The 27,749-nt window shown below is 36.0% G+C and overlaps 1 protein-coding gene across 5 annotated transcripts in view; it reads left to right on the top strand.

Moving 5' to 3' along the window:
- The window catches only part of LOC100519098 (sterile alpha motif domain-containing protein 9), a 34,174-nt gene extending 15,441 nt beyond the window's left edge, over window positions 1-18,733 (top strand). For all 5 annotated transcript variants that reach the window (XM_021102382.1, XM_005667605.3, XM_013979691.2 and 2 more), the window contains one exon: window positions 13,892-18,733. In XM_021102382.1, coding sequence (XP_020958041.1) covers window positions 13,892-18,651 — 4,760 coding nt within the window. In that variant the 3' untranslated portion in view covers window positions 18,652-18,733. The remainder of the gene's footprint in view (window positions 1-13,891) is intronic.

Raw genomic sequence — 27,749 nt, 5'->3', positions numbered from 1 at the left:
CTTTTGAGAGGTTTTTTTTTTTTTTTTTTAATCATCAGTGGACTGTCAAAAGCTTTTTCTGAATCTATTGAGTTGATCATATCATTTTTATTCTTCAATTTGTTAATGTGGCCTATCATATTGATTGATTTACAGATATTGAAACATCCTTGCACCCCTGGGATAAACCCCACTTGATCATGGTGCATGGTCCTTTTAATATATTGATGCATTTGGCTTGCTAATATTTAAGTTGAGAATTTTTTGTGTCTATGCTCCTGGGTAACATTGGCCTGCAGTTTTCCTTTATTGTGGTATCTTTGCTGGTTTGTAATCAGTGTGATGCTGACCTCATAATTCAGAAGTATTCTTTCCTTATCACAATTTTTGAAAGAGTTTGAAAAAGATAGGCATTAACTCATTTAAATGTTTGGTAGAATTTACCCATGAACCCATCTAGTCCTGGACTTTTCTTGGTTGTGAGGTTTTTGTTTGTTTTGTTTTGCTTTTTAGGGCCGCGCTTAGAGCATATGGATGTTCCCAGGCTAGGGGTTAAATCAGAGCTGCAGCTGCCAGCCTATGCCACAGCCACAGCAACACCAGATCTGAGCGGCATCTGCGACCTACACCACAGCTCATGGCAGTGCCGGATCCTTAACCCACTGTGCAAGACCAGGGATCGAACTCAAATCCTCATGGATACTAGTTGGGTTTGTTAACCGCTAAGCCACGAAGGGAACTCTGTGAGTTTTTTAATTACTGACTCAGTTTCATTACTGATAATCAGTCTGTCCATATTTTTTCATTTCTTCTTGATTCAGTCTTGGGCGATTGTATGTTTCTAGGAATTTATACATTTTTTCTGCATTGTCCATTTTATTGACATATAATTGTTTGAGTGATCTCTTCGTTTATATTTTTGTGCTGTTGGTGTAACTTTTTCATTCTGATTTTATATATTTGGGTTCTCTCTAATTTTTTTCTTGATGAATCTGGCTAAAGATTTATCAATTTTGTTTATCTTTTCTAAGAACCAGCTTTTAGTTTCATTGATCTTTTCTATTGCTTTTTTTGTTTTCTCTATTTCATTTATTTCTCTTCTGATATTTGTGACTTCTTTCCTTCTACTAACTTTGGGTTTTGTTTTTTCTTCTTTTTCTAATTCCTTTAGGTGTAAATTCCTTTAGGTGTAAGGTTACGTTGTTCATTTGAGATTTTTCTTATTTCCTAATGTAAGCTTCTATCACTATTATCTTCCCTCTTAGATTGCATTTGCTGCAACCCATAGATTTTTGGATTATTGAATTTCCATTTTCATTTGTCTCCAGGTATTTTTTTATTCCTCTTTGATTTCTTCAGTGATCCATTGGATGTTGAATAGCAGATTGTTCAGCTTACATTTATTTGTGTTTCTTCAGTTTTTGTCTTTTACTTGATTTCTAGTCTCATAGCACTGTGGTCAACAAGATGCTTGATGTGATTTCGGTCTTCTTAAATGTGTTGAGCCTTATTTTGTGGCATAGCATGTGATCTATCCTGGATAATGTTTTATGTGCACTTGAAAAAAAATGTATTCTACTGGTATTGGATGGAATGTTTTAAATATACATTTATAGGAATTCCCATCATGGCTCAGCGGTAGCAAACCTGACTAGTATCTATGAGGATGTGGGTTCAATCCCTGGCCCCGCTGAGTAGGTTAAGGATCCAGCATTGCCATGAGCTGTAGTGTAGACCAGCGGCTGCAGCTCCAATTCAACTCCTACTCTGGGAACTTCCGTATGTTGTGGGTGTTGCCCGAAAAAGAAAGACATAAATAAATAAACATATATATACACCTCATCTAGAGTGTTAAGGCCAGTACTTCTCTATTGATATTCTATCTGGATAATCTTTCTATTGATGTAAGTGGGATGTTAAATTCTCATACTATTAAGCTTTAAGTGTCAATTTATTTCTTTATGTCCATTTATATTTTCTGTATGCATTTAGGAGCTCCTATGTTGGTGCACATATATTTGCAATTGTTATATCTTCTTGTTGGATTGATTTCTTTGTCTTTATGTAATGTTCTGTTTTGTCTTTTGTTACAGACTTTCTTTTAAAGTCCATTTTGTCTGATATAAGTATTGCTATTCCAGCCTTTTCTCATTTCTGTTTGCATAGAATACTGTTTCCATCCCCTTACTTTCAGTCTGCACATCATCCTTCCTCATTCCAGCCCTTGGTAACCACTGTTCTCTGAGTTCAACTTTGGGTTTGGCCAGGGAGGGAGGGTGTTTTTTAGATTCCACATATAAGTGAGATCATACAATATTTGTTTTTCTCTTTCTGGCTTATTTCGTTTAGCCTAATATCCTTCCGTTTCATCCATGTTTTCACAAATGGCAGGATTTCTTTCTTTCTCACAGCTGAGTAATATTCCATTGTGTGTGTATATCACACGTTTGTTATCCATTCATCCTCTGACAGACATTTAGGTTGTTTCCATATCTTGGCTATTGTAAATATTGCTACAATAAACATGGACTGCAGCTGTCTCTTCGAGATACTTGTTTCATTTCTTTCTGATATATACTCAGAAGTGAGATTGTTAGATCATACAGTAGTTCTGTTTTTAATTTTTTGAGGAGTCTCCATACTGTTTTCCGTAATGGCTGTACTAATTTACATTCCCATTAACAGTGTACAAGGATTCCCTTTTCTCCACATTCTCACCAACTCTTGTTACTAGTTTTCTTTGGGATAAAAGCCTTTTAACAAGTGTAAGGTGCTATCTCATTGTGGTATTTCCCTAATGATTATCAGATGTTAAGCACTTTTCCCTATACCTGTTGGCCATTTGTGTATCTTTCTTTTGAGACATGTCTATTCAGGTCCTTTACTTATTTTTTAAATAAAGTTATTTGTTTTCTTGCTATTGAGTTGTTTGAGTTTCTCATGTATTTTGGATATTAACCCCTTAGTAGATATGGTTTGTCAGTATTTCTTTTCATTCTGTGGGTTGCCTTTTCATTTTGTGGTTGTTTCTTTTTCTGTGCAGAAGCTTTTAGTTTGTTGCAATTCCATTTGTCTATGTTTGCTTTTATTACATGTTCTTTTGGGGTCATATCTAAAAAACCATTGCTGAGACCAATCTCAGGAAAATTTTTCCTCTATGTTTTCATCTAATAGTTTTATGGTTTCAGGTCTTAGATTTTAGTCTTTTATCCACTTGGAGTTGATATTTTGTATATGGAGTGAGATAAGAGTCCAATTTCATTCTTCTGCTTATAGAAAACCAGTTTTCCCCAAAGTATCTAAAGAAGAGACTGTCCTCTTTGCACTTCATGTCTCGGCATCTTTGCTGAAGATCAATTGATCATAAAGCTATGGATTTATTTCTGGACTCTATTCTGTTCCATTTGTCTATATGTCTGTATATGCAGCCAGTAGCATGCTGTCTGAATTATAGCTTTATTCTATATTTTGAAATAAGGTTGTGTGATGCCTCCAACTTTGATTTTTCTACTTAAGATCACTCTGGTTATTCATGGCCTTTTGTAGTTCCATATGAATTTTAAGCTTATTTTCTATTTCTGTGAAAAATGTCAGAATTTTGATAGAGATATTGCTTTGATTCTCTAGATTAATTTGGACAGTGTGGGCATGTTTAGATACATTCCTTCTATACCTAATTTGTTGAGAGATTTTATGTTGTACTAGTGTTGAATTTCATCAGATACTTTTTCTGGATTTACTGAGATGATCATATGACATTTATCCTTAGTTCTTTTAATATGGTATGTCACATTTATTGATTTGCATATATTGAACAGTCTGCATCTCAGAGTTAAACCCCATTTGATCATGGCATATGATCCTTTTAATCATAATAACGTGCTTTTGCTAAGGATTCTTGCATTTATGTTCATCAGTAATATTGGTCTTTACCTTTCTTTTTCTTTTAGAGTCCTTATCTGGCTTTGGTGTCAGGGTGATGCTGGCCTCGGAAAATGTATTTATAAGTGTTCCCTCCTCTTCTATTTTTTTGGAAGAGTTTGAGGATTACCACTGATTTTTCTTTAAATATTTGGCAGAATTCATTTGTGAAGCCATAAGGTCAGAGGCTTTTCCTTCTTGGGACGTTTTAATTACTGATTAAGCCTTCTTGGTCATCACAGCTCTGTTCAGATCGTTTTTTTTTTTTTTTTTTTTTTTTTTTGTCTTTTCTAGGGTTGCACCTGCAGCATATGGAGATTCCCAGGCTAGGGATCTAATTGGAGCTGTAGCTGTCGGCCTACGCCAGAGCCAGAGCAATGCAATATCCAAGCCATGTATGTGACCTACACCACAGCTCACAGCAACGCCAGATCCTTAACCCGCTGAGTGAGGCCAGGGATTGCACCCGCAACGTTATGGTTCCTAGTTGGACTCGTTAACCACTACACCATGACAGGAACTCCTTTTCGGATTCTTTATTCATGATTCAATATTGGTAGTTTGTATATTTCTAGGAGTTTATTTCTTCTAGATTGTCTGATTTGGGGACATAGAAATCTTCATACTAGTCTCTTTTGACCCTTGGCATTTCTGTGGTATCAGTTGTAACATCTTGCTTTTATTTATAATTTTATTTATTTGACTCTTCTCTCTTTGTTCCTTAGTCTAGCTTAAGGTTTGTCAGTTTTGTTTACAAAAAAAAGCTCTTAGTTTCATGGATCTTCTATTGTTCTTATAGTTTCTATTTCTTTTATCCATTTATTTCTGCTCTGATTTTATTATTTCATTCCTTCTGTGAACTTTAGGTCGAGTTCTTTTATAAATTTTTTTTCTTTTTCTTTTTTCATTTTTTAAAGTTTTATTGAAGTATATTTGATTTACAATGTTGTGAAATTTATGCTGTACAACAAGTGAACTGCTGTACAATAGTTATACATGTATACACATCAGGTTGAGTTTGTTCTTGAGGTGCAACATTAGGCTGCTTATTTGAGATCTTTCTTTGTTCTTAATGCATTTATCACTATAAACTTTCCTCTTAGAACTGTGCTGCGTCTCCTAAGTTTTGGTACGTTGTGTGTCCATTTTCATTCGTCTCAAGATATGTTTTTGATATCCCTTTTGATTTCTTCTTTGACTTGTTGGCAGGTCAGAAGTATGATATACCATATTTTTATGAATTTTCCACTTTTCCTTCTATTATTGATTTCTAGTTTCATATCTTGTGGTCAGAAAAGATACTTGAAATGATTTCAAGCTTCTTAAATTTGTTAAGACTTCTTTTGTGGCCTAAATATTGTCTGTTGTTCCATATGCACTTGAAAGAATGTGTACTCTGTTGCTATTGGAGAGAATATTTTGAATGTATCTGTTAGATCCATTTGATCTATGGTGTTTTTTAGATTTGCCATTTCTTTATCAAATTTCTGTCTGAATGATCTATCCACTCTTAAAATTGGGATATTGAAGTTACCTACTATTATTTTACATATCTATTTTCCCATTAGTTCTGCTAATGTTTGCTATATTTTAGGTAAAGTACTATATTACATAGTTAAAATTGTATGTAATTTTGATGAATTGACTCCTTTGTTATTATATAGTAACCTTGTCTTTTGGCAATTTTTGACATAGTCTATCTTGTCTAAGTATAGCTACTCCTTCTGTCTTTTGGTTACTGTTTGCATGGAATATCTTTTTCCATCCCTTCAGTTTCAGTGTATGTGTATCCTTAAATCTTAAACGAGTCTCTTGGAGTTCCCATGGTGGTAAAGCAGAAACGAATCTGACTAGGAACCATGAGAGTGCTTGTTCCATCACTGGCCTCGCTCAGTGGGTTAAGGATCTGGTATTGCTGTGACCTGTCATGTGGGTCGCAGATGCGGCTCAGATCTGATGTTGCTGTAGCTGTGGCATAGGCCAGCAGCTATAGCTCCAATTGGACCCCTAGCCTGGGAACCTTCATATGCCACGAGTGCGGCCCTAAAAAAAAAAAGCAAAAGAATAAAAAAATAAAATAGAGTCTCTTGTAAGCAATATATTATTATTGGATCTGATTTTCTTTTCTTTTCTTTTGTCTTTTTTTTAGGGCCGCACCTGCAGCATATGGAGATTCCCTGGCTAGGGGTCTAATCAGAGCTGTAGCTGCCGGCCTACACCACAGCCACAGCAACACCAGATCCAAGCCGCTTCTGTGACCTACACCACAGCTCACGGCAATGCTGGATCCTTAACCCACTGAGCAAGGCCAGGGATTGAACTTGCAACCTCATGGTTCCTAGTTGAATTTGTTTCTGCTTTGCCACCATGGGAGCTCCGGATCTGATTTTCTTTATCCATTCCACAAGTTAAATCTTTTGATTGGAAAATTTAATCCTTTTACACATAAAGTAATTGTTCATAGGTAAGAAGTTATTGTTGCCATTTTGTTCATTGTTTTCTGGCTCTTTTGTAATCCCTTTCTTCCTTTCTTGCTGTCTTCCTTTGTGATTTGATGACTTTGTATAGTGGTATGCTTTGACTCCTTTGTCTTTATTGTTTGTATGTCTACTACAGGTTTTTTATTTGTGATTAACATGAAGCTTACATTAATGGTCTTAGAGATATAACAATCTATTTTAAGTTGATAACAATTTAACTTCAAACACAGACAAAAACTTTGCACTTGAAGTTCTTCCTCCACATTTTGTGTTATTAATGTCACAGTATCCATTAACACATTATTTTACTCATAGTTATTTTTAATACTTTTGTCTTTTACTTTTTTACTAAGGTTAAAAGTGATTCATCTGCCACCATTACATATTAGAGTGTTCTGAACTTGATTATTCTTACCTTCACAGTGTTTCATATTTTCACATTCTTTTTATGTTGTTAGTGTACTTTTGTTATAATTCAAACACCTCCCATTAACATTTCTTGTAAGACAAGTCTAGTGGTAAAGAACTCCACAGCATTTTTTGGTGGGGGAGTCTGGGAAAGTCCTTATCTCTGTTTCTGAAGGACAACTTTCAAGGTTCCTGCAAGTATTCATGGTTGACAGTTGTCATTCAGCATTTTGAACATATCATTCCACTCACTATAGGCCTGTAAGATTTCTGCTAAGAAATCTGTTGATAGTCTTATGGGGGTTCCCTTGTATATGAGAATTTTTTTTTCTCTTGCTGCATTCAAAATTCTTTGTTTTTGATTTTATATAGTTTTATTGTAATGTGTCTTAGAGAACTTTTTTTGTGTTTAAACTTTTTGGAACCTATGAGCTTCACAAACTTGGATATCCAAATCTCTCCCCACATTTGGGAAGTTCACAGCCGTGATTTCTTTAAATAAGACTTCTTCTCTTTTCTTCTGCTCTTCTCTTGGACTCTTGGACTTCTTCTTGGACTTTTCTTGGATTTTTGGACTTCTTTTTGGACTCTAGCAATGAGTAGAATGTTACTTTTAAAAGTATCACATAATTCACATGGTTTTTTTTTTTTTTTTTTTTACTTTTTTCATTCTTTTTTTTTTTTCTTTTTTTGCTCCTCTGAATGGAGAATTTCAAATGTACTGTCTTCAAATTTACTGATTTTTTTCTTTTCTTTTCTTTTTTTTTTTTTTTTTTTTTTTTTTGTAGGCTGCACTCATGGCATGAGGAAATTCCCAGGCCAGGGATTGAATCCAAGCCACAGCAGTGACAATGCTGAGTCCTTAACTGTGAGGTCTCCAGGGAACTCCAAGTTCACTGTTTTTTTTTTTGTTGCTGGTATGAGTCAACTATTGAAACTCTCTGTTCAATTCAGTCACTGTGTTTTGCAATGCTAGGATTTCTGTTTGTTTTTTGTTTGTTTGTTTGTTTGTTTAATGGCTTTTTCCTTGTTGAACTCATTTTGTTCATGCATTGTTTTCCTAATTTTGTTTAATCATCTACCTGCATTTTCTTATAGTTTAAGAGATTTCTTTTTTTTTTTTTTTTTGTCTTTTTTGCCTTTTTTTGAGCTGCTCCCGCAGCATATGGAGGTTCCCAGGCTAGGGGTCTAATCAGAGCTGTAGCCACCAACCTACACCACAGCCACAGCAAAATGGGATCCGAGCCAAGTCTGCAACCCACACCACAGCTCATGGCAATGCTGGATCCTTAACCCACTGAGCAAGGCCAGGGAACGAACCTGCAACATCATGGTTCCTAGTCGGATTCGTTAACCACTGCGCCACAACGGGATCTCCTTCAGGATTTCTTTATGGAGATTATTCTGAATTATTTGTCAGATACTTCATAGATCTTAATTTCTTTAGGGTCATTTATTGGAGCTTTTTTAGTTTCCACTGATATCATAATTCATTGGTCATTCATAATTCTTGTGGTTTTGCATTGTTATCACACATTTGAAGAAGTAGGCACCTCTTCCAGTCTTTATAGATTGGCTTAGGCAGGGAAAGTCTCTCACAGTCAGCTTGTCCAGAAATTGTGGGTAAGTTGTCTGGTAGATTCAAGAGGGTGGACTTAATGCTGGAGTCCTCAAATAGGCAGGCCTTGTGCCTGGGTTAGTGGATGAGCTGGCCTAGTGCTTGACTCTAGAGGGATGGGCTGACATTTGGGTTCATGGGATAGCCCTGGTCCTAGAAGTCCAGGTGATAGGCCTGGATTTGAATGCCATAGGAGTTGGCCTGTAGTTTGGGTCCATGAAGGTTCAGCCTGATGCTGGGCCTGGCTACCTGTTTGGGTTCTTAGGAGCCAGCTTGGAGGCCAGGGCAGGCCAGGAGCCTGGGTCCATAGGAACCAATCTGGGGTCCCAGTCCATGTTGCCCAGCCCAGCACCAGGGCAAGCAGAGAGCCTGGGTCCATGGAGATGGCCTAGCACTGGGATGAGGTAGGAACCTGGGTCTGCAGGAGACTACTTTGAGCCTGGAGCCTCAGGAAGGACTGGCTCGGGACTCAGGCAAGGCAAGAGTCTTGATCCATGGAAGCTTGCCCAAAGGCTGTGTTTGCAGAGGCTTTGCTGTAACGAGGTAATACCAGCTTCATAAAATGAATGGGGAAGTATTTCCTCTTTTACTGTGTTCTAGAGGAGATTATATGGTGTTAATTCTCTAAATCTTGGGTAGAATTCTCCAGTGAATCTGTCTAGGCCTGGAAATTTTTCTTTGGAGGAGATCTTAAAAATTAAAAATACAGTTTTTTTGAAGTTATGAAACTATTCAAATAATCTGTTTCATACTGAGTGGACTATGGAAGTTTGTGTTTTTTGAGGAATTGTTACATTTCATTTGAGTTGTCAGATTTTATGTATGAGATTATTCCTACTACTTCCTTGTTCTCCTTTTGATTTCAGTAGAGTTCAAAATGATATTCATTGTCTCACTTCCATTATTGATAAATTGTGTCTTCTCTTTTTATCTTTGTCAGTTTTGCTGATCATTTCAAGGAAGCAGATCTTTGTTTTACTGTTTTTCTCCATTGTTTTCTCTGTTCAATTTAACTGATTTCTACTGTTATTTTTATTATTTCCTTCCTTCTGCTTGCACTGGGATATTTTTGCTTTTCTTTTTCAAGTTTTTCTAGGTTTTTGAGATATTAAATTATCAATTTGAGACTTCTCTAATGTATGCATTTACTGCAACAATTTTTTTCAGCACTATTTTGTGTCCCACAAATTTTGGTATAGTGTATTTTCATTTTCATTCATTGCAATGTATTTTTTCATTTCACTTGAGACTTTTCTTTGGCCCATGAATTATTTAGAACTGTAGTTTTAGTATTTAATGAGTTTCATCTTGTCTTTCTGTTATCAGTTCATAATAAGATTCCATTGTGGTTGCCAAACATATCTGTATGATTTCAATTATTTTAAATGTGTTGAAGTTTTATCATTTATTTGTGGTCTATCTTGAGCACTAACAAAGAAAAATGCTCTTTTGTTGAATGGAGTTTTCTATAAATATGTTTTGGTACCTGTTTGTTGACGGTGTGGAGTTCCTCACTAATATTCTAATTGTTCTTTCAATTGTAGAGGAAAAGGTGTCAAAATATCCAGCTGTAATTGTGTCTTTGTCTAAAATTGAAAAGTTCTGTCGGTATTTGCTTCAAACATTTTGTAACTTTCTTGTTTGGTGCATACACTTTAAGATTGTTATGTCATCTTTTTGGATTGGCCATTTTATCATTATATAATATCCCTTTGTCTCTGGTAATTTTCTTTCCTCTGAAGTCTACTTTATCTGACATTAGCATAACCACTGTTGTCTTTATTGATTAATATTTGTATTATATATGTTCATCCATACTTTTCCTTTCATCCTGTCTATATCATTATATTTCAAGTGAGGGTCTTTCAGGCAGAGAACATTGGATCCTGTTCTTAATCCACTTTACCAATTCTGTCTTTTAACCTCTACATTTAGGCCAATTATATTTGATGTAATTATTGGTATTTTAGGATTTATTTTTTAAATTTTCTATATTATTTTCCTGACTTCTTGATGGTTACTTGAAAATATTTTACAATTCCACTTTTCTCTGCAGTATTTTTGTGTGTATCACTTTGTGTAGCTTTTTTATTGGTTGCTCTAGATTTTATATTATACATACATAATTTATGAGAGTCCAGTGGTGTTTTTTTACCTGTTTAAGTGAAGCATAGAAATCATATTTCCCTTCATATCCCCTTACCCTATCCACTTAAAATGATCTTAAATATTTCCACTACATAAATTTGGAACCATATCGGACAGTGCTTCAAAAATCAAACATAATTTTGCAAACCAAAGAGGAAAAGTCTGTTTTATTTGCCAATATTTTTGTTCACTGTGTTCTTTTTCTCTTTCCAAATGTACTAACTTTCCTTCTGTTATTACTTATATAGGGAGAGCTTCCTCTAACCATTCTCTTAGGGTAGGTTGTGTGGGTTGCATCATTTTACATTCCCAACAGTAGTACACAAGTGTCCTTCCAATTTCTCAACATTATTCTCCATAATACTTGTTATTTTGGGGGGTTTTAAAAATAGCAGTCATCATAATAGATGTGAAATGATTTATCATTGTGGTTTTAGGTTTACCTTTCTCTAATAATTAGTGATATTGAACATCTTTTCATATGCTTGTTAGTCATTTGTATATCATCTTTGGGGAAATGTCTGTTTAAGCCCTTTGCTCAGTCTGAATTGGATAATTTGTTTAGTTGTTACTGCGTTGTAGAGGTTTTTTTTGTCTTTTGTCTTTTCAAGAGCCACACCTGCTGCATATGGAGGTTCCCAGACTAGGGGTCTAATCAGAGCTATAGCTGCTGGCCTACGCCACAGCCACAGCAACACCAGATCCGAGCCAAGTCTATGACCTATACCACAGCTCATGGCAACGCCAGATCCTTAACCCACTGACCAAGGCCGGGGATCGAGCCCGCAACCTCATGGTTCCTAGTCAGATTCGTTTCCTTTGCACCACGACAGGAACTCCTGTAGGAGTTTTTTAAAAATATTGTAGGTATTAACCCCTTATCAGATCTATGGTTTGCAAATATTGCAAAGATTTTCTCCAATTCCATAAGTTGCCTTTTCATTCTGTTCACTGTGTCCTTTAATGCACAGTTTTTGAGTTGTATATAGTCCCACAAAGTGTTGACTTTAAAAAATTAGTACACCTAAAGTAATTTCCCACCTCCATTCTTTTTTGTCTCCCCAACTTATTTTAAATTTGAGCTTCTTAATATCTACAGGCCAAATTACTGAAAGAAACTTCATCTAGTTCACTTTTTTAGAAGACATTAAATCTCCTACATTTCTAAATTGTCATATTGTAGAAGAGCAAAATTTCCATTAATTTTGCATATCTTTACCTATGTATTAATGTAGCTGTAAGGTATATCTTCTATTCACATTATATACTTACAGGTCTTACTAAGCAACAAATAATAGCTTTAACTTTGGACTGTTGATCTCAGCTTTCTGTCTGGAAGGGATGGTAAATTCTAACCTTGAATTTGGTAGGCAATATTTCTGTGTATTATTTCATGGAAGTGTGCCTATATAGTCTATTTTCCATAATTCCCCAGGCTAATTTGATTTCTCCCATGGCTGCTTTATAGAAATGGCTCACATTTCTGGAGCCATTTTTGGACTGCACTTAAAGCTGACTCTACGGTTTTTTTGTTTTTTTTTTTTTCCCTAACCACTGCTATATAGCTGTAACTCAGATTACCGTTAATTTTTCATATAGTAGTCTGCCAATTTACATACCAAATAGCAATGCCATTTGTTACTGCCCAGGAATCAGCTATTATTAAATATTTACATGGATATAACAGTATTTTCCAAGTTCACTACCTAGCAAGCTATCCCAGAAGATGGAACAGAATGGCTCACAGATCAATTTAAGGTGTTTGAGGTACATGCTTTATTAAATAAATTAAAATACAGAACAAGGAGTTCCTCTTGTGGCTCAGGGGTAATGAACCTGAATAGTACCCATGAGGATATGGGTTGGACCCCTGGCCTTGCTCAGAGGGTTAAGTATCTAGCATTGCCATGAACTGTGCCTTAGGTTGCAGACGCAGCTCAGATCCCATGTTGCTGTGGCTGTGGTGTAGGCCAGCAGCTATAGCTCCAATACAGCCCCTAGCCTGGGAACTTCCATATGCTGCACATGCAGCTGTAAAAAGCAAAATAATAATTATAATAAAAAATAAAATACAGAACAAAAAGCAAGGGCAAAAGAGGTGGGTAACACACTTTGGATAAGGTACAAAAGGGTAGAAGGATCTCATTACCTGAGTTATACAAGTTCATATATCCTCTCTCTTCCTCTCTGCAGTATGAGCATTCTCCACTGATTATATAATTTTTAAAACCAGAGCTGAGGTCTGCTCAAGGGGGATCAACAGATAAAATACACCCTGTGGCAGTGACACTCACTTGCTCCAAACAGAGAGATACAGAAGAGCATGTATTGCTTGACCACAGCTATAACTCATCAATTAGACTGATAAACTACTCTGGATTTTATTTATGTTTCTTAAGTAAGAGGACACAGTCGATTAGAGTAGATGTCAATAATAGGTGACCCAATTAAGATTTCAAAAATACAAACTGCTTCAAGTGGGCCTCATGAATATTTAATATCTCTTTGGTCCTTCTATCTCTTCCCAGCTATGCTCACATGCTCTGTTTATATCTTATCATAACATGTTTTACAAACTATTTACTTCTATGCCCCATTTCATATATCCTCCTTATATCATTCATCCTCCTCTCTTTAGTTTCATAGGGCCTCCTTTGTTTCTCCTACTTTCTATAGCAGAATTGAATATTTATTTTTTTAAAAATAGAGCTAACACACATTATAGAAAACAACCATTAAGAAGGATGAGACAGAAGTTCCTGTTGTGGGTTAGTAGTAATGAGCCTGACTAGTATCCATGAACTTGTAAGTTTGATCCCTAGCCTCACTCAGTGAGTTAAGGATCCAGCATTGCCATGAGCTGTTGTGTAGGTCATAGATGCAGCTCAAATCTGGCATTGCTGTGGCTGTGGCGTAGCCTGGCAGCTACAACTCAGATTCAACCCATAGCCTGGGAACTTCCATATGCCACAGGTGCAGCCCTAAAAAGCAAAAAAAAGGGGGGGGGTAAGACATCTCTCTATATGTATTGACTGGAAGCATTCTCAAGATACACTTCATGAATAAAGCAAGGCAAAGAGACTTGCACAGTATGTTTCCATTCAAATGGGAGGAAAAGTGCTTATGCCTTCATATTTGGTAGTATTTCTCTGGAAGAATATAAAAGAATCTGATAATGGCAATTTCCTCTCCAGAGGATAATTAGATGGCATGTATATCCTTTTGAACTTTTTTGATTTTATAAGACATGTATATATGGGTCTATTGAAAAATTAACTGATTATTTTTTAAATTAACTTATAAAAATACTTAATAAATTTTCTTTTTATATACACAGGTATCAGAATGGCAGCACAACTTAACTTGCCAAAAAATACGGATGACTGGACCAAAGAGGATGTAAACCGGTGGTTAGAAAGTCATAAAATTGACCAAAAACACAGGGACATTTTGACTGCACAAGATGTGAATGGCGCAAACTTGAAATACTTAACTAAAGAACACCTTATTGATATAGGTATAACATTTGGGCCAGCTATCCAGATAGAACATTTATTCAAAGAGTTGATGGAAACATCCACTGAAGATCCTTCTCAGATTTGTAAGAGGGAGAAAGGCAGTAAAGATGTTCCTAAAAAACAAGAGAAAAACAGAGAAACTTCAAAGCAAAAACAAAAGGATAAAGAGACATCAGATAGAGTTACTGACTCTACAATAAGTACAGTTACTGAAGGTTCTATGTCACTTAACAATGAATTCATGGAAGATGAAATAAATGACACACAGAAAAAGCAGTCATCTGTAGAACTGATGTGTGTACCATACCCTTTTGATGAATTCAGTGATCCATATCGTTACAAATTGAATTTTAGTCTACAGCCTGAAACAGGACCACTCAATCTCATTGATCCAATACATGAATTCAAAGCCTTCACAAACACAGAAACAGCCACAAAAGAGGATGTTAAGATGAAATTTAGCAATGAGGTTTTCCGATTTGCTTCAGCTTGTATGAATTCACGTACCAATGGCACCATTCATTTTGGAGTCAAGGACAAACCCCATGGAAAAATTGTTGGCGTGGAAGTCACCACTGTCACCAAGGAAGCCTTCATTGACCACTTCAATATGATGATCCACCAGTATTTTGAAGACCATCAGGTCCAAAAAGCGAAGAACTGCATTCGAGAGCCAAGATTTGTAGAAGTTTTACTGCCAAACAGTATTCCATCTGACAGATTTGTTATTGAAGTGGATGTTGTTCCAAAATATTCTGAATGTGAACAAGAGTATTTCCAGATTAAAATGCAAAATTACAGCAACAAGACATGGAAACAAAGTCCAAAATTCTCAGTCTTCATGCGAGATGGGGCCAGTTCTAAGGACGTGATGAAAAATAATGTAGAATTCAAAACATTTAAACTGGATTTAAAAAAACTGGCAGAAGCTAGGAAAGAGGCAGAAGAAAAATGCAGACTGAAAACAAACAAAAAAGAGAGTGAGGGACCAAAACTTGTTAAATTGTTAACAGGAAATAAGGATTTGTTAGATAATTCATACTATGACTGGTACATTCTTGTAATAAATAAATGCCATCCGACTCAGATAAAACACTTAGATTTCCTAAAGGAAATTAAGTGGTTTGCTGTGTTGGAGTTTGATCCTGAATCTGTGAGTGAAGGTGTGGTCAAAGCTTACAAAGAAAGCCGAGTAGTAAACCTTCACTTTCCAAGTTTATATGTGGAGGGGAAAACCACAAATGAGAAGATTATTAGTCTGAATCTTTATCAACAACTCAGTTGGATTTTCTGCAATGGCAGGTTAGATCTTGACAGTGAAAAATATAAACCCCTAGATCCAAGTTCCTGGCAAAGAGAAAAAGCATCTGAAGTCAGGAAACTAATTTCATTTATTACACATGAAGACATAATGCCAAGAGGGAAGTTTTTGGTGGTATTCCTATTACTCTCCTCCGTGGATGACCCAAGAGACCCCCTCATTGAGACTTTCTGTGCTTTCTACCAAGATCTCAAAGGAATGGAAAATATAATGTGTATTTGTGCACATTCACGCATATGTCAGGGATGGAAAGATCTACTTGAAGCAAGATTAGCAAAACAAGAAGATGAATTATCAAGCCAATGTATTTCTGCTTTAAGTCTCGAAGAGATAAATGGAACTATTCTTAAGCTTAAATCTGTGACTCAATCTTCAAAGAGATTTTTACCATCTGTTGGTTCATCTACTGTCCTTCTTAAAAGAGAAGAAGATATCATGACTGCTCTGGAAATTCTCTGTGAAAATGAATGTGAAGGTACACTCTTAGAGAAGGACGAAAAAAAATTTCTTGAGTTCAAAGCGTTAAAAGAGGAAGACTTCTATCGAGGCGGCAAAGTATCATGGTGGAATTTCTACTTTTCTTCTGAAAACTATTCTTCACCTTTTGTCAAAAGGGAGAGATACGAAAAACTTGAAACAATGATTCAAGAATGTGCAGCTTCTTCTAAGCCAACATGTGTCAAAATTATTCATCTGTATCACCATCCAGGCTGTGGTGGGACTACCTTGGCCATGCATGTTCTCTGGGAACTAAGGAAGAAATTCAGATGTGCTGTGCTAAAAAACAAGATGGTGGATTTTTGTGAAATTGGGGAACAGGTGACTAATTTAATCACCTATGGGACAGCAAGCAGTCAGGAATACTTACCTGTGCTGCTGCTTGTTGATGATTTTGAAGAACAAGATAATGTTTACTTTCTGCAGGCCTCTATTCAAACCACAATAGCTAATAAGTATATTCGATATGAGAAACCACTAGTGATCATCCTAAACTGCAGGAGATCACAGAATCCTGAAAAAAGTGCAAAGAATCCTAACAGTATTGCCCTCATACAAAACCTATCTTCCAAAGAACAGAGAGCTTTTGAGCTTAAGTTGAAAAAAATTGAAGAACAACATAAAAACTTTAAAGATTTTTATTCCTTCATGATTATGAAAACCAACTTTGATAAAAAGTACATAGAAAATGTGGTCCGGAATATCCTGAAAGGACAAAATATTTGCACCAAGGAAGCAAAGCTCTTTTCTTTTCTGGCTCTTCTTAATTCATATGTGCCCGATACCACCATTTCATTATCACAGTGTGAAAAGTTCTTAGGAATCACAAACAAGAAGGCTTTCTGGGGAACAGAAAAACTTGAAGACAAGATGGGCACCTACTCTACAATTCTGATAAAAACAGAGGTCATAGAATGTGGGAACTACTGTGGAGTACGCATTATTCACCCTTTGATTGCCACTCGCTCACTGGAAGAATTGAAGATAAGCTATAACTTGGATAAAAGTCAAATTATCCTGGATATGCTAACAGAAAATCTGTTCTATGATACTGGCATAGGGAAAGACAAATTTTTAGAAGATATGCAAACACTGCTGCTCACAAGACAGCGCAATGACCATGAAGGTGAAACAGGAACTTGGTTTTCCCCATTTATTGAAGCATTACATAGAGATGAAGGGAATGTGGCAGTTAAAAATGTATTGCTTGAAGGTATTCGTCAGTTCAACTCAAATGCGTTCATTTGCCAAGCCTTGTCAAGACATTTTTACATTAAAGAGAGGGATTTTAACAGTGCTCTGCATTGGGCAAATGAAGCAAAAAAGATAGAACCTGACAATTCTTATATTTCAGATACACTGGGTCAAGTCTACAAAAGTAAAATAAGATGGTGGATAGAAGATGGAAGAAACTGGAACATTTCAGCTGATGATCTAGCTGATCTTTTGGATTTAGCAGTACATGCCTCAAATGCATTCAAAGAATCTCAACGGCAAAGTGAGGATAGAGAGTATGAAGTGAAGGAAAGGTTTTATCAGAAGTCAAAAAGGCGATATGATACTTACAATATAGCTGGCTATCAAGGAGAGATAGAAGTTGGGCTCTACACAATCCAGATTCTCCAGCTCATTCCCTTTTTTGACAATAAAAATGAGCTGTCTAAAAGAGATATGATCAATTTTATATCAGGAACTACTGATATTCCTGGGGACCCAAACAATGAATTTAAATTAGTCCTCAACAACTTTATTCCTTACCTAACCAAGTTGAAGTTTTCTTTGAAAAAGTCCTTTGATTTTTTTGATGATTACTTTGTCCTTCTAAAACCCAGGAACAACATTAAGCAAAATGAAGAGGCCAAAACTCGAAAAAAGGTGGCTGTATATTTTAAGAAGTATGCAGATATATTTGGTCCCTCAGAGGACTCACAGAGCAAATATCTTGGATCAAAGCTTAGTTTGCCACTTCAAGTAGAGCAGTGTCGGAGAAGCCTAGAAGTATTAAAAGCAGACAAGTTTTCTGGGCTCTTGGAATATCTTATCAAAAATCAAAAAGATGCTGCCAGCACCATGGAAGATATCATGAACAAATATTCTTTTCTCTTTGAACAATGCACTGTCAGAATGCTGTCAAAAGAAAAGCAAAATTTCATCTTGGCCAACATCATTCTTTACTGTATTAAACCTACCTCCAAAATAGTTATGCCAATTAAAAAACTGAAAGAACAGCTTCGAGAAGTCTTGCAACAAGCAGAAACAATTTGTCGACAGTCAGAACCTTATTTCCTAGCTTCTCTCTTATTCTGGCCAGAAAACCAACAACTAGATCAAGATTCTAAACAAATGGAAAAGTATGCTCGGTCACTGGAAAATTCTTTCAGGGGGCAGTATAAACATATGTGTCGCACAAAGCAACCAATTGCTTATTTCTTTCTTGGGAAAGGTAACAATATGAACAGACTTATTCACAGAGGAAAAATTGATCAATGTTGTAAAAAGACAGCAGCTGATATTAAGTCCTTTTGGCAGAGTGGAGATGTGTGGAAGGAGAAAGAAGTCCAAAAACTTTTGTTTCGATTAAAGGGACGTGCTGAAAATAATTGTTTATACATAGAATATGGAATCAATGAAAAAATCACAATACCCATCACACCTGCTTTTTTGGGTCAACTTAGAAGTGGCAGAAGCATAGACAAAGTGTCTTTTTACCTAGGATTTTCCACTGGAGGACCACTTGCTTATGACATTGAAGTTATTTAAGAGTTTGATCTTCTCTCTCCAGAAATGTGGATACAATAACATTTAATTAAAAATTTTTTATTAAAGTATAGTTAATTTACAATGCTGTGTTAATTTCTGCTATACACAAAGTGACTTTAAATTTTTTTATTTTTATTTTTCGTTCTTTTTAGGGCCACACCCATGGCATATGGAGGTTCCCAGGCCAGGAGTCAAATCAGATCTGTAGCCACTGGCCTACACCACAGGCACAGCAACATCAGATCCAAGCCCCTTCTTCAACCTACACCACAGCTCATGGCAATGCCAGATCCTTAACCCAGCATTTGGTCCCTCAGAGGACTCACAGAACAAGACCAGGGAATGAGCGAGACCAGGGAATGAATGTGTGTCTTCATGGATGCTAGTCAGATTTGTTTTCACTGAGCTACAATGGGAACTACTTAAAAAAAACAAACAAACAAACAAAAAAAAAAAAAACAATTTTTTTTAGACCCAAGATCTGTACTTTAAATTGGCAAATTTATGGTACAGCCTCTGGCTTTTCAGGCATGTATATTCGATATTTACATTTCCTTTTAAGCATGTTATAAGTCCCACATAAACTGTGGTGAAAAATAAAGAATGAGAGCTATGGAAACTATCAAATATATTCCTTAGCCTGGACAACACCACTGAGGACGAATTAAGGAGCTATGGATGAAATTAGGACAAACAAATGCAATCATTCAAACATGCAGAACCCCATCACTTCCCCTGATTATCTAATCAAGGCATAGATTGAGGAAGATAATCTACTTTCTTCTTAAATGTGAAAAACTTTAAGAATGAAAAAAAGAGTAGTTAGGATTCCAAGACATTACAATATCTGGGAAGCCATTTCACACACACAAAAAAAAGTGAGAACCTTTCAAACTGAGAAGCAACATTGACTTGGTTCTTTCAGGAGCACACCAGAAAGGTACCATGCACTTGGCACTGAAGGGTCTTTCAAAGCAGAGGACCAACCAGTTCTCTGAAGGTCATACCCATAAAAGCCAGTAGATCTTACTAAAGTAAGTCAACTGGAGAATTAGCCTTTTATTTCGTGCAATAGAAGGAAGTTGAACAAAAGTGAATTTTTGTCTCTACAGTTCATGAGCTCATAGACCTTCAAAAAAAAGTTAACAAAAATACACCAAAATTCCAAGGCTAATGAATAAAAAGACCCTTGTGAAAAGACTGTGGAGCTCCCGATCCAGGGGACTCCCAATGTTCTAGCACGTATACATATGACCTATGCATTGAACAAGCACAACCAGTGAGTGATATTTAAAATGTAGTTTTCCCTAATAAATGTACGGATATGGAAAATGATGTAAGATTGCTAAACAGAGGAATCATGGAGTTCCTGTTGTGGCACAGCAGAAATGAATCCGACTAGTCACCACACGGTTGTAGGTTCGATCCCTGGCCTCCTTCAGTGGGTTAAGGATCCAGCATTGACATGAGCTGTGGTGTAGGCTGCAGACAAGGCTCAGATCCCAAGTTGCTGTGGCTGTGGTGTGGCTGGGCAGCTACAGCTCAGATTCCACCCCTAGCCTGGAAACCTCCATATACCTCAGGTGTGGCCCTAAAAAGCAAAAAAAAAAAAAAAAAAAAAAAAAAGGAATCAAACTGTCCTAAATCCTGATCAATATTAACATTGTAGAGAGAGAACCAGACATTACAGGCCTGGAAATACTGTAGGAGAGCTCACGTCACCCATTGTTGCACCAAATAATTGAACCTGAATCTGATCAATTCTCTGGATCATAATTCCAATTTAGAGGAAATACAGACATTGGATATGCTTCAAAGTAATTTCAGGTACAGGGTGTGGGGATGGTGAAAGGAGAAGTGATAGACAGTATAACTGCAAAAAGATTGGGCTGGAGTTAACAATGGTTGCATTTTGAGTATATGTGGGTTCATCATACTCTTCTTTCTCTTTTTTTTTTTTTGTCTTTTGTCTTTTTAGGGCCACACCTGTGGCATATGGAAGTCCCCAGGCTAGGGGTTGAATCAGAGCTGTAGCCACCGGCCTACACCACAGGCACAGCAACTCGAGATCCGAGCCACATTTGTGACCTACACCACAGCTCACATCAATGCTGGGTCCTTAACCCACTGATCAAGGCCAGGGATTGAATCTACAACCTCATGGTTCTTAGTCAGATTTGTTTCTGCTGCGCCACGACAGGAACTCCCCTCTCTCTTCTTTGGACTATGCTTTTGAAGTCCTGTTATAAAATATTTATAAAACAAAACAAACAAGAAATGCTTTTGTTATTGTCTTCCCAATCCCAGTCAAATTTTTTCACTGAAGGAGGTTTTTTCATTTGCTCCTGCATGAAATTTCAGCTTCATAACTTATCAACTCACTCTTGACTTTAAAAAAAAATCCTCTGTTCAAATACTGTCTCAATTTAGAGATGAGAATATCCAGTCACATTTTTGTGTAGGGCCACTTCCCACTCCCCTGTACCTACTCTACAGAGAACAGTCGTTGTTGGAGTCCTCTTGCTTTCCTAGGTGATCCTTTTGAACTCAAATTAAGCCAGCTTAGGCAGGTACTCTGTCTTCCATGACCTACCTTGGGTGCATGAGAACTACTCATGGGTGTTTCTTGGTAGGCAGTGCAGCTAATTTCCAGTCTTGGGAACAACATGCCCCATAAAATCAAAAGGACATGTCAAGCACTCCATGTGGTTCTTTTGAAGCCTCCCTCTCTCAAGGCTTAAGATGAGATTCTCCTGGTGGTTGGGAGAACTTTTGTCAAAAGAACCCCTTCATACACCCTCTATTCCTCAGTGCCAGCAGTGGACAAATCTAGCCTCTTTTGCTTTTAAGTAGAGTTTTATTGGAACATGGCCACACTCATTTCTTTGGCTGCTTTTACATTGCAACAGAGTTGAGTGGTTATAACAGAAACCATATAACCTACAAACCTAAAATATTTACTATCTGGCTCTTGGCAGAAAAAGTTGCTGACCCTTGCTCTATGCTGTCAATCCTTTTATGTCTTTATTGTAGGTCATTTGGCTAGTTGGTTCTTGGACATTTACTTTGAAAATAGACATTTTGGTTTATCAGCTAATTTTGCTATCTGATTTCTATTATTTTAGGGCCAAAGTTAAAATTTAATAACATTTTAACACACAAAATCTGTTTTTCACACAATAATAATCCAGGTCCATTTTTCCAAGGAACCGAAGATAATAAATTGGTGTCTTACTTAATGCAAGTGAAAAAATAGCTGAATTATACTGGATAAATTTGACAAGCATATTGATCTATCATATAATTCTTTTCGTCTGTTTAGCTTTATATTTTCCTTAGGTCCATGGACTTTGGTCTTGAAAAATAGAAATTTGGAATGTGAGATTTAAACCTTAATAATTTATTCATCCATAAGCCAGTAGTTCTCAATTGAACAGAGTACCCCTACCCCCACCACCAAGAGGTCTTTCCAAATTGCCTATTTTATCTCCCAATTCTGATAGAGCCCACCTAGAGTGAGATTTTTTTTTTTTTTTGGTCATACCCGCAGCATACAGAATGGATCAAATCTGAGCCACAGCTGTAACCAGAGCCATAGCAGTGACAATGCCAGATCCTTAACCGACTGAGCCGTGAGAGAGCTCTTTTTTTTTTTTAATTGTCCTTTTGAGAATCATCAATTAGGTCATTGTAATATAGCAGTTCCCCAACTCTGTGTTAGAAAGGAAATGTTTATCAACACTTTCAAAACAAATGGTGGCCAGAACAAATGAGTTGGAAACTGTATGATGTTCTACCCCTGGCTATTTGGAATGTGGATTAGCAAAAAAAAAAAAAAAAAAAAACTCACGGAAAGTAATACCAAAGGGAAAATGGTTAAATAGACTGAGTTATTTCTGTTAAAATTTTTTACATTATTTCTTTACTTATTTGTATTTCTTGCTCCTCCAAAGGTCTTCCTGCGGCACAACTTAGAACATAGTAGAAAAGAGTTCATATGCACTGAAATATTTATAGATTTTTCACCTTCTCCACTGTCAAGAAGCCTGGCTCCAATTAAAGTATGTGTCCTATTATCCTTTGTTCCTTTCTGTATTTTTAAAACTTAAATATGTATGTGTTCCATCATCATGACATTGTAGACAAGTTTTCCAGTTCTAAGGCAGGCTTTATAGCCTGAAAGTCCTGTGTCATCACTGAATACCTCCCATGTACACCAAAAAGTACATTTTCTTTCATTAGTGAAAGGAGGAAATTGTTCCATTTGAAATCCAGACATTTACCCTTTAGCAAGATGCCATCATCATCTTGTCCTAGTTGCAGGAAACATAGTTTAAGCCCATTTTTAGTGATTTACTTAAGAGGTGTGTTACTTGGCTAGGCCAGCTTACCCAGATATTTAATCACCCACATATTATATCAAACAGCCATCTAAATGTTGCTGTGAAAGTATTTTTTTAAGATAACTTTGACCTATCTCCCAGGAACCAGCCTTCGTTAGTATCCTTACTGTGGTCAGTCACTGACTACAGAAAGTCCATGGAATCTGCCTTGGTGCAAATGCAGGAATGGATTTCAAAACCCAGCAGCAAGAGCCCTTGGTCGGTTAAGCTCCCTGCAGTAAGAGATCTGCAGAGTGCATTCCCATGGATATCACAACCACCAAACACAAATAAAACAAACTTAAAGCAGTCCTCAATTCCTGGATGAAAATGGACCATATTTACTAAATGCAATCTGATTTCTGAATGTCTGTACAAAGAGATGTTGGTATAAATACCTCTGTAGAAAGCTCCAAGTGAGCTAAGTATTTAAAATAACTTATTTTTAACTCAAAATCATGATACAGAAAAAAAAAAAGTAGTTTATTGTTAAGAAAATAGTTGATCTGCACATAGTTCAGGTTCAATAGCCCATGGCAATGACTAGAAATAGGGTGACAGGGGTCATTTAAAACAAGGAAAAAAAAAACCCAAAAAACTATTATTCATTTAATGGTAATCCTAGAAGTGGAGAAAGAAGGTGGGACTGAAAGATTACTTGCTACAAACCTCACAAATTTGGCAAAATATATAAATCTACAGATTCAAAAAGCTGTACAAACTTCAATTGAATAAGCCCAAAGAAAACCACACCAACACATACTACAGTCAAAGACAAGAGCAGAAACGATGGAGAAAATCAACTTTTAAAAAGCCTCTAATTTGAAAAGTTCACAAAAATTGACAAGCCTTTAGCAAGACTGGCAAAGGAAAAATTAAAAAAAGAATTGCCAATATCAGGAATGAAGCAGGGATATCATTATAGACTCTGAGAACATTAAAAGGATAATAAGGGAATCCTGTAAATATTTCTATACACCTAAATTTTACAACATGGATGAAGTTGACCAAATCCCAGAAAAGCACAAACTACTGTATATCATCTAATGTGAACTAGATCTTTGAATAACCTCATAACCCCTAAGAAAACTGAATGTATAATTTAAAAATCCTGAAAATGAAGTCTCCAGGCCCACTTTCACTGGGGAAATCTACCAAACAAGTAAAGAATTAATGCCAATTCTATACAATCTCTTCCAGAAAATAGAAGAACCATTCCTAATTAATTATATAAACCTAGATTTCCCTGATACTAAAATCAAAGAGAGTGCCTCAACTAAAAAAAGTAAAGACCAATATCCCTAATGAACATAAACACAGATCTTTAACAAAATATAAGCAGATAGAATTCATCAATATATAAGAGTTCCATGTAGCCTAGAAGTTGAGGACTCATCGTTGCCACTGTTTGTGGTTCAGTTTACTGCTGTGGTTGGGTTTCATCCCTGGCCTGGGAACTTCCATATGCCATGGGTGTAGCCCAAAAAATTCATCAGTATGCAAAAGAACTATATACCATGGCAAGTGGAGTTTATACCAAAATACAAAGGTGATTCAATATTCAAAAATTAATCAACTACCGTATTAACAGGCTAAAGTAGAAAGTCAATTAATCATATCAACTTATAGAGAAAAATCATGTGACAATATTAGACATCCACTTGTTATAAAGTCTCATAAAAAAATTATGACTAGAAGGAGACTTCCTCAACTTAATAAAGAGCCATCTACAAAAAAACAGATAGTTAACATCATACTTAATGGTAAAAGACTAAATGTTTTCCTCCCAAAAATGAGAACAAAGCTAAAATGTCTGCTCTCGGAATTCCCATCGTGGCTCAGTGGTTAACGAATCCAACTAGGAACCATGAGGTTTCGGGTTCGATCCCTGGCCTCGCTCAATGTGGGTTAAGGATCTGGCATTGCTGTGAGCTGTGGTGTAGGTTGCAGACGCGGCTTGGATCCTGCATTGCTGTGGCTCTGGCGTAGGCTCACAACTACAGCTCTGATTTGACCCCTAACCTGGGAAGCTCCATATGCCACAGGAGTGGCCCCAGAAAAGGCAAAAAGACAAAATAAAATAAAATATTGCTTTCACCGCTTTTATTCAACATTGTACTGGAAGTTCAAGCTAATTCAATAAAGCAAGAAAGGAAATAAAAACAGTTCAGAAAGGAAAAAATAAAATTTGAAGATGACATGATTTTCTACATACAAAATCCTAAGGACTCTACCTGTGAGTTTAGCAAGGTCACAGTGTATAAAATTGACATACAAAAATAAATTGTCTATATATGAGCAATAAGCATATGGACACAAAAATAAAATCAGTACCACTTATAATCACTCAAAAAAGTGAAATAGTTAAAGTCCAGCAAAACATATGCATAACTTATATGGAAAATTACAACATGCTAATGAAAGAAATCATCTAAATAAAGACTCAACCCAGTAAAGGTATCCATTCTCCCCACGCATTGAGGTAGATAGATAGATAGATAGATAGATAGATAGATAGATATGGAATTTCTATCCAAATCCAAGTAAGATTCTTTGTAGATATAAACAAAATTATTGTAAAATTTACATGGAAAGGCAAAAGAAGTAGAATAATTAAAATAATTTTCTAAAAGAATTAAGTGGGAGGAATCAGCTTACTTGGTTGCTTGATAGTCTTAATACTATGGTCAAAGCTGTGTGGCAGAAATATACAGATCAGTGGAACACACCAGAAAACTTAATAAATAGATACACATAAATATGCTCAATTAAGTTTTGACAAATTTGTAAAAGTAATTCAATGGAGGAAGCCTTTTCCACAAATGTTACTTAAGCTGTTGGATATCCACAGGTTAAAAAAAAACAAACTTAAACCTAGCACTTAATGTAAAAATTCTCAAAATGGATCACAGGTGTATATTTAATTATAAAAATCTCATGAAATTATAAAACTTTTAGGAATAAAACATAGGAGAAAGTCTTTGGTATCTAAGGCTAGGCAAAGAACTCTTAGACTTGACACCAAAAGCACAATCCATAAAAAAAAGGAAAGTTAATAAATTGGATTTAATCAAAATAAAAAACTTTTGCTCCATGAAATATCCTATTATTAGCATGAAAACACAGATACAGAATAGAAGAAAATATTTGCAAGCCACATATTCGACAAAGGACTATTTTCCTGAATATGCAAAGAATCCTCAAAACTGAACAGTTAAAAATAAAAACACGGAGTTCCCATTGTGGCTCAGTGGTTAATGAATCTGACTAGGAATGATGAGGTTGTGAGTTCAATCCCTGGCGTTGCTCAGTGGGTTAAGGATCTGGCATTGCTGTGAGCTGTGGTGTAGGTCACAGGTGCGGCTTGGATCCCACATTGCTGTGGCTGTGGTGTAGGCCGGCAGCTACAGCTCTGATTAGACCCCTAGCCTGGGAACCTCCATATGCCACAGGTGCGGCCCTAAAAAGATATAAATAAATACATAAACAAATAAATAAAAATAAAAAAAATAAAAAACACCTAATCCAAATAGGCAAGGGACATGAAAATACATTGAGATAGTTCATCAAAGAGAATATAGATATAGATAGATATATGGCAAATAAGCACATGAAAATATATCCAAAATCACTAGCCATTAGGGAAAAGCAGACTAAAACCAAAATGTGATATCACTACACACTTATCAGAATGGCTAGCATAAAAATATAGTGCCAACACCAAATTTTGGAAGGAACAGAGAAGCACATGAATTGTAGATGAGATATAAAATGATATAGCCATTCAGGAGGACGGCTGGAAGTTTCTTAAAAATCTAACTGTGCACCTATGATTTGATCCAGCAGTTGCACTCCTGGGCCTTCATCCCAGAGAAATGAAACATTATGTTTACACAAAATCTTGTACATAAATATTTTAAATAGTTTTATTCATAATATCCCCAAACCAGAAACAACCCATATGCCCCTCAAGGTAGATAGCTAAATAAACTATGGAATGGCCGTGCTATGAAATATTACTTAACAATAAAATGAAATAAACTAGTGATACACTCAACAACTTGAAATAGGCTGAGTAAAAAAATCCAGTCCCACAAGTTTACATACTGAGTGAATCCATTCAGATAACATTTGTGCAATTACAAAATTATAGAAATGGAGAACAGATTATTGGTTGCCAGGAGTCTGGGAAACAGGAAGAAAGATGGATATGGCTATAAAAGAACAATAGAAGTGGTCCTTGCAGGGATGGAATTATCAGTGTCAACATCCTGGTTGTGATTTCATACTGTAGCTTTCCAAGACATTACCGTTTGAGGGAAGTAAAGGATACACTGGAACCCTCTGAATTATTTCTTACAACTGCATGGAAATCTACACTCTTCCCTCCAAAGTTTTTTATTTTAAAAAATTTAATAATTTACACCAACAGCTTTGAGAACAAATTAATAAATTCATAGATATGAACTTTTATAGATTTATTCACATATATATGCATTTATTCACATAGGTATGGATTTATTGTTATATATTATTCATAGTTTCCTGAAATTGTACATAAATCTGTTTGGCTTATGTTATCTTTGTAAGGTTTAAAACCATAGTTTTATTTTTCATGATAGTAATAGGACTTTTCAAAATTACCTTTTTTTAAACCAATTTTGTAAATTCGCTATAACTTAAGGAAATTAATAAATGTATATATATATATTCACA

Source organism: Sus scrofa, chromosome 9 (assembly GCF_000003025.6).
Source record: "Sus scrofa isolate TJ Tabasco breed Duroc chromosome 9, Sscrofa11.1, whole genome shotgun sequence".
NCBI lineage: Eukaryota > Metazoa > Chordata > Mammalia > Artiodactyla > Suidae > Sus > Sus scrofa.
Note: the sequence above shows the minus strand (reverse complement) of the source record. Positions and strands in the feature narration are given on the sequence as shown.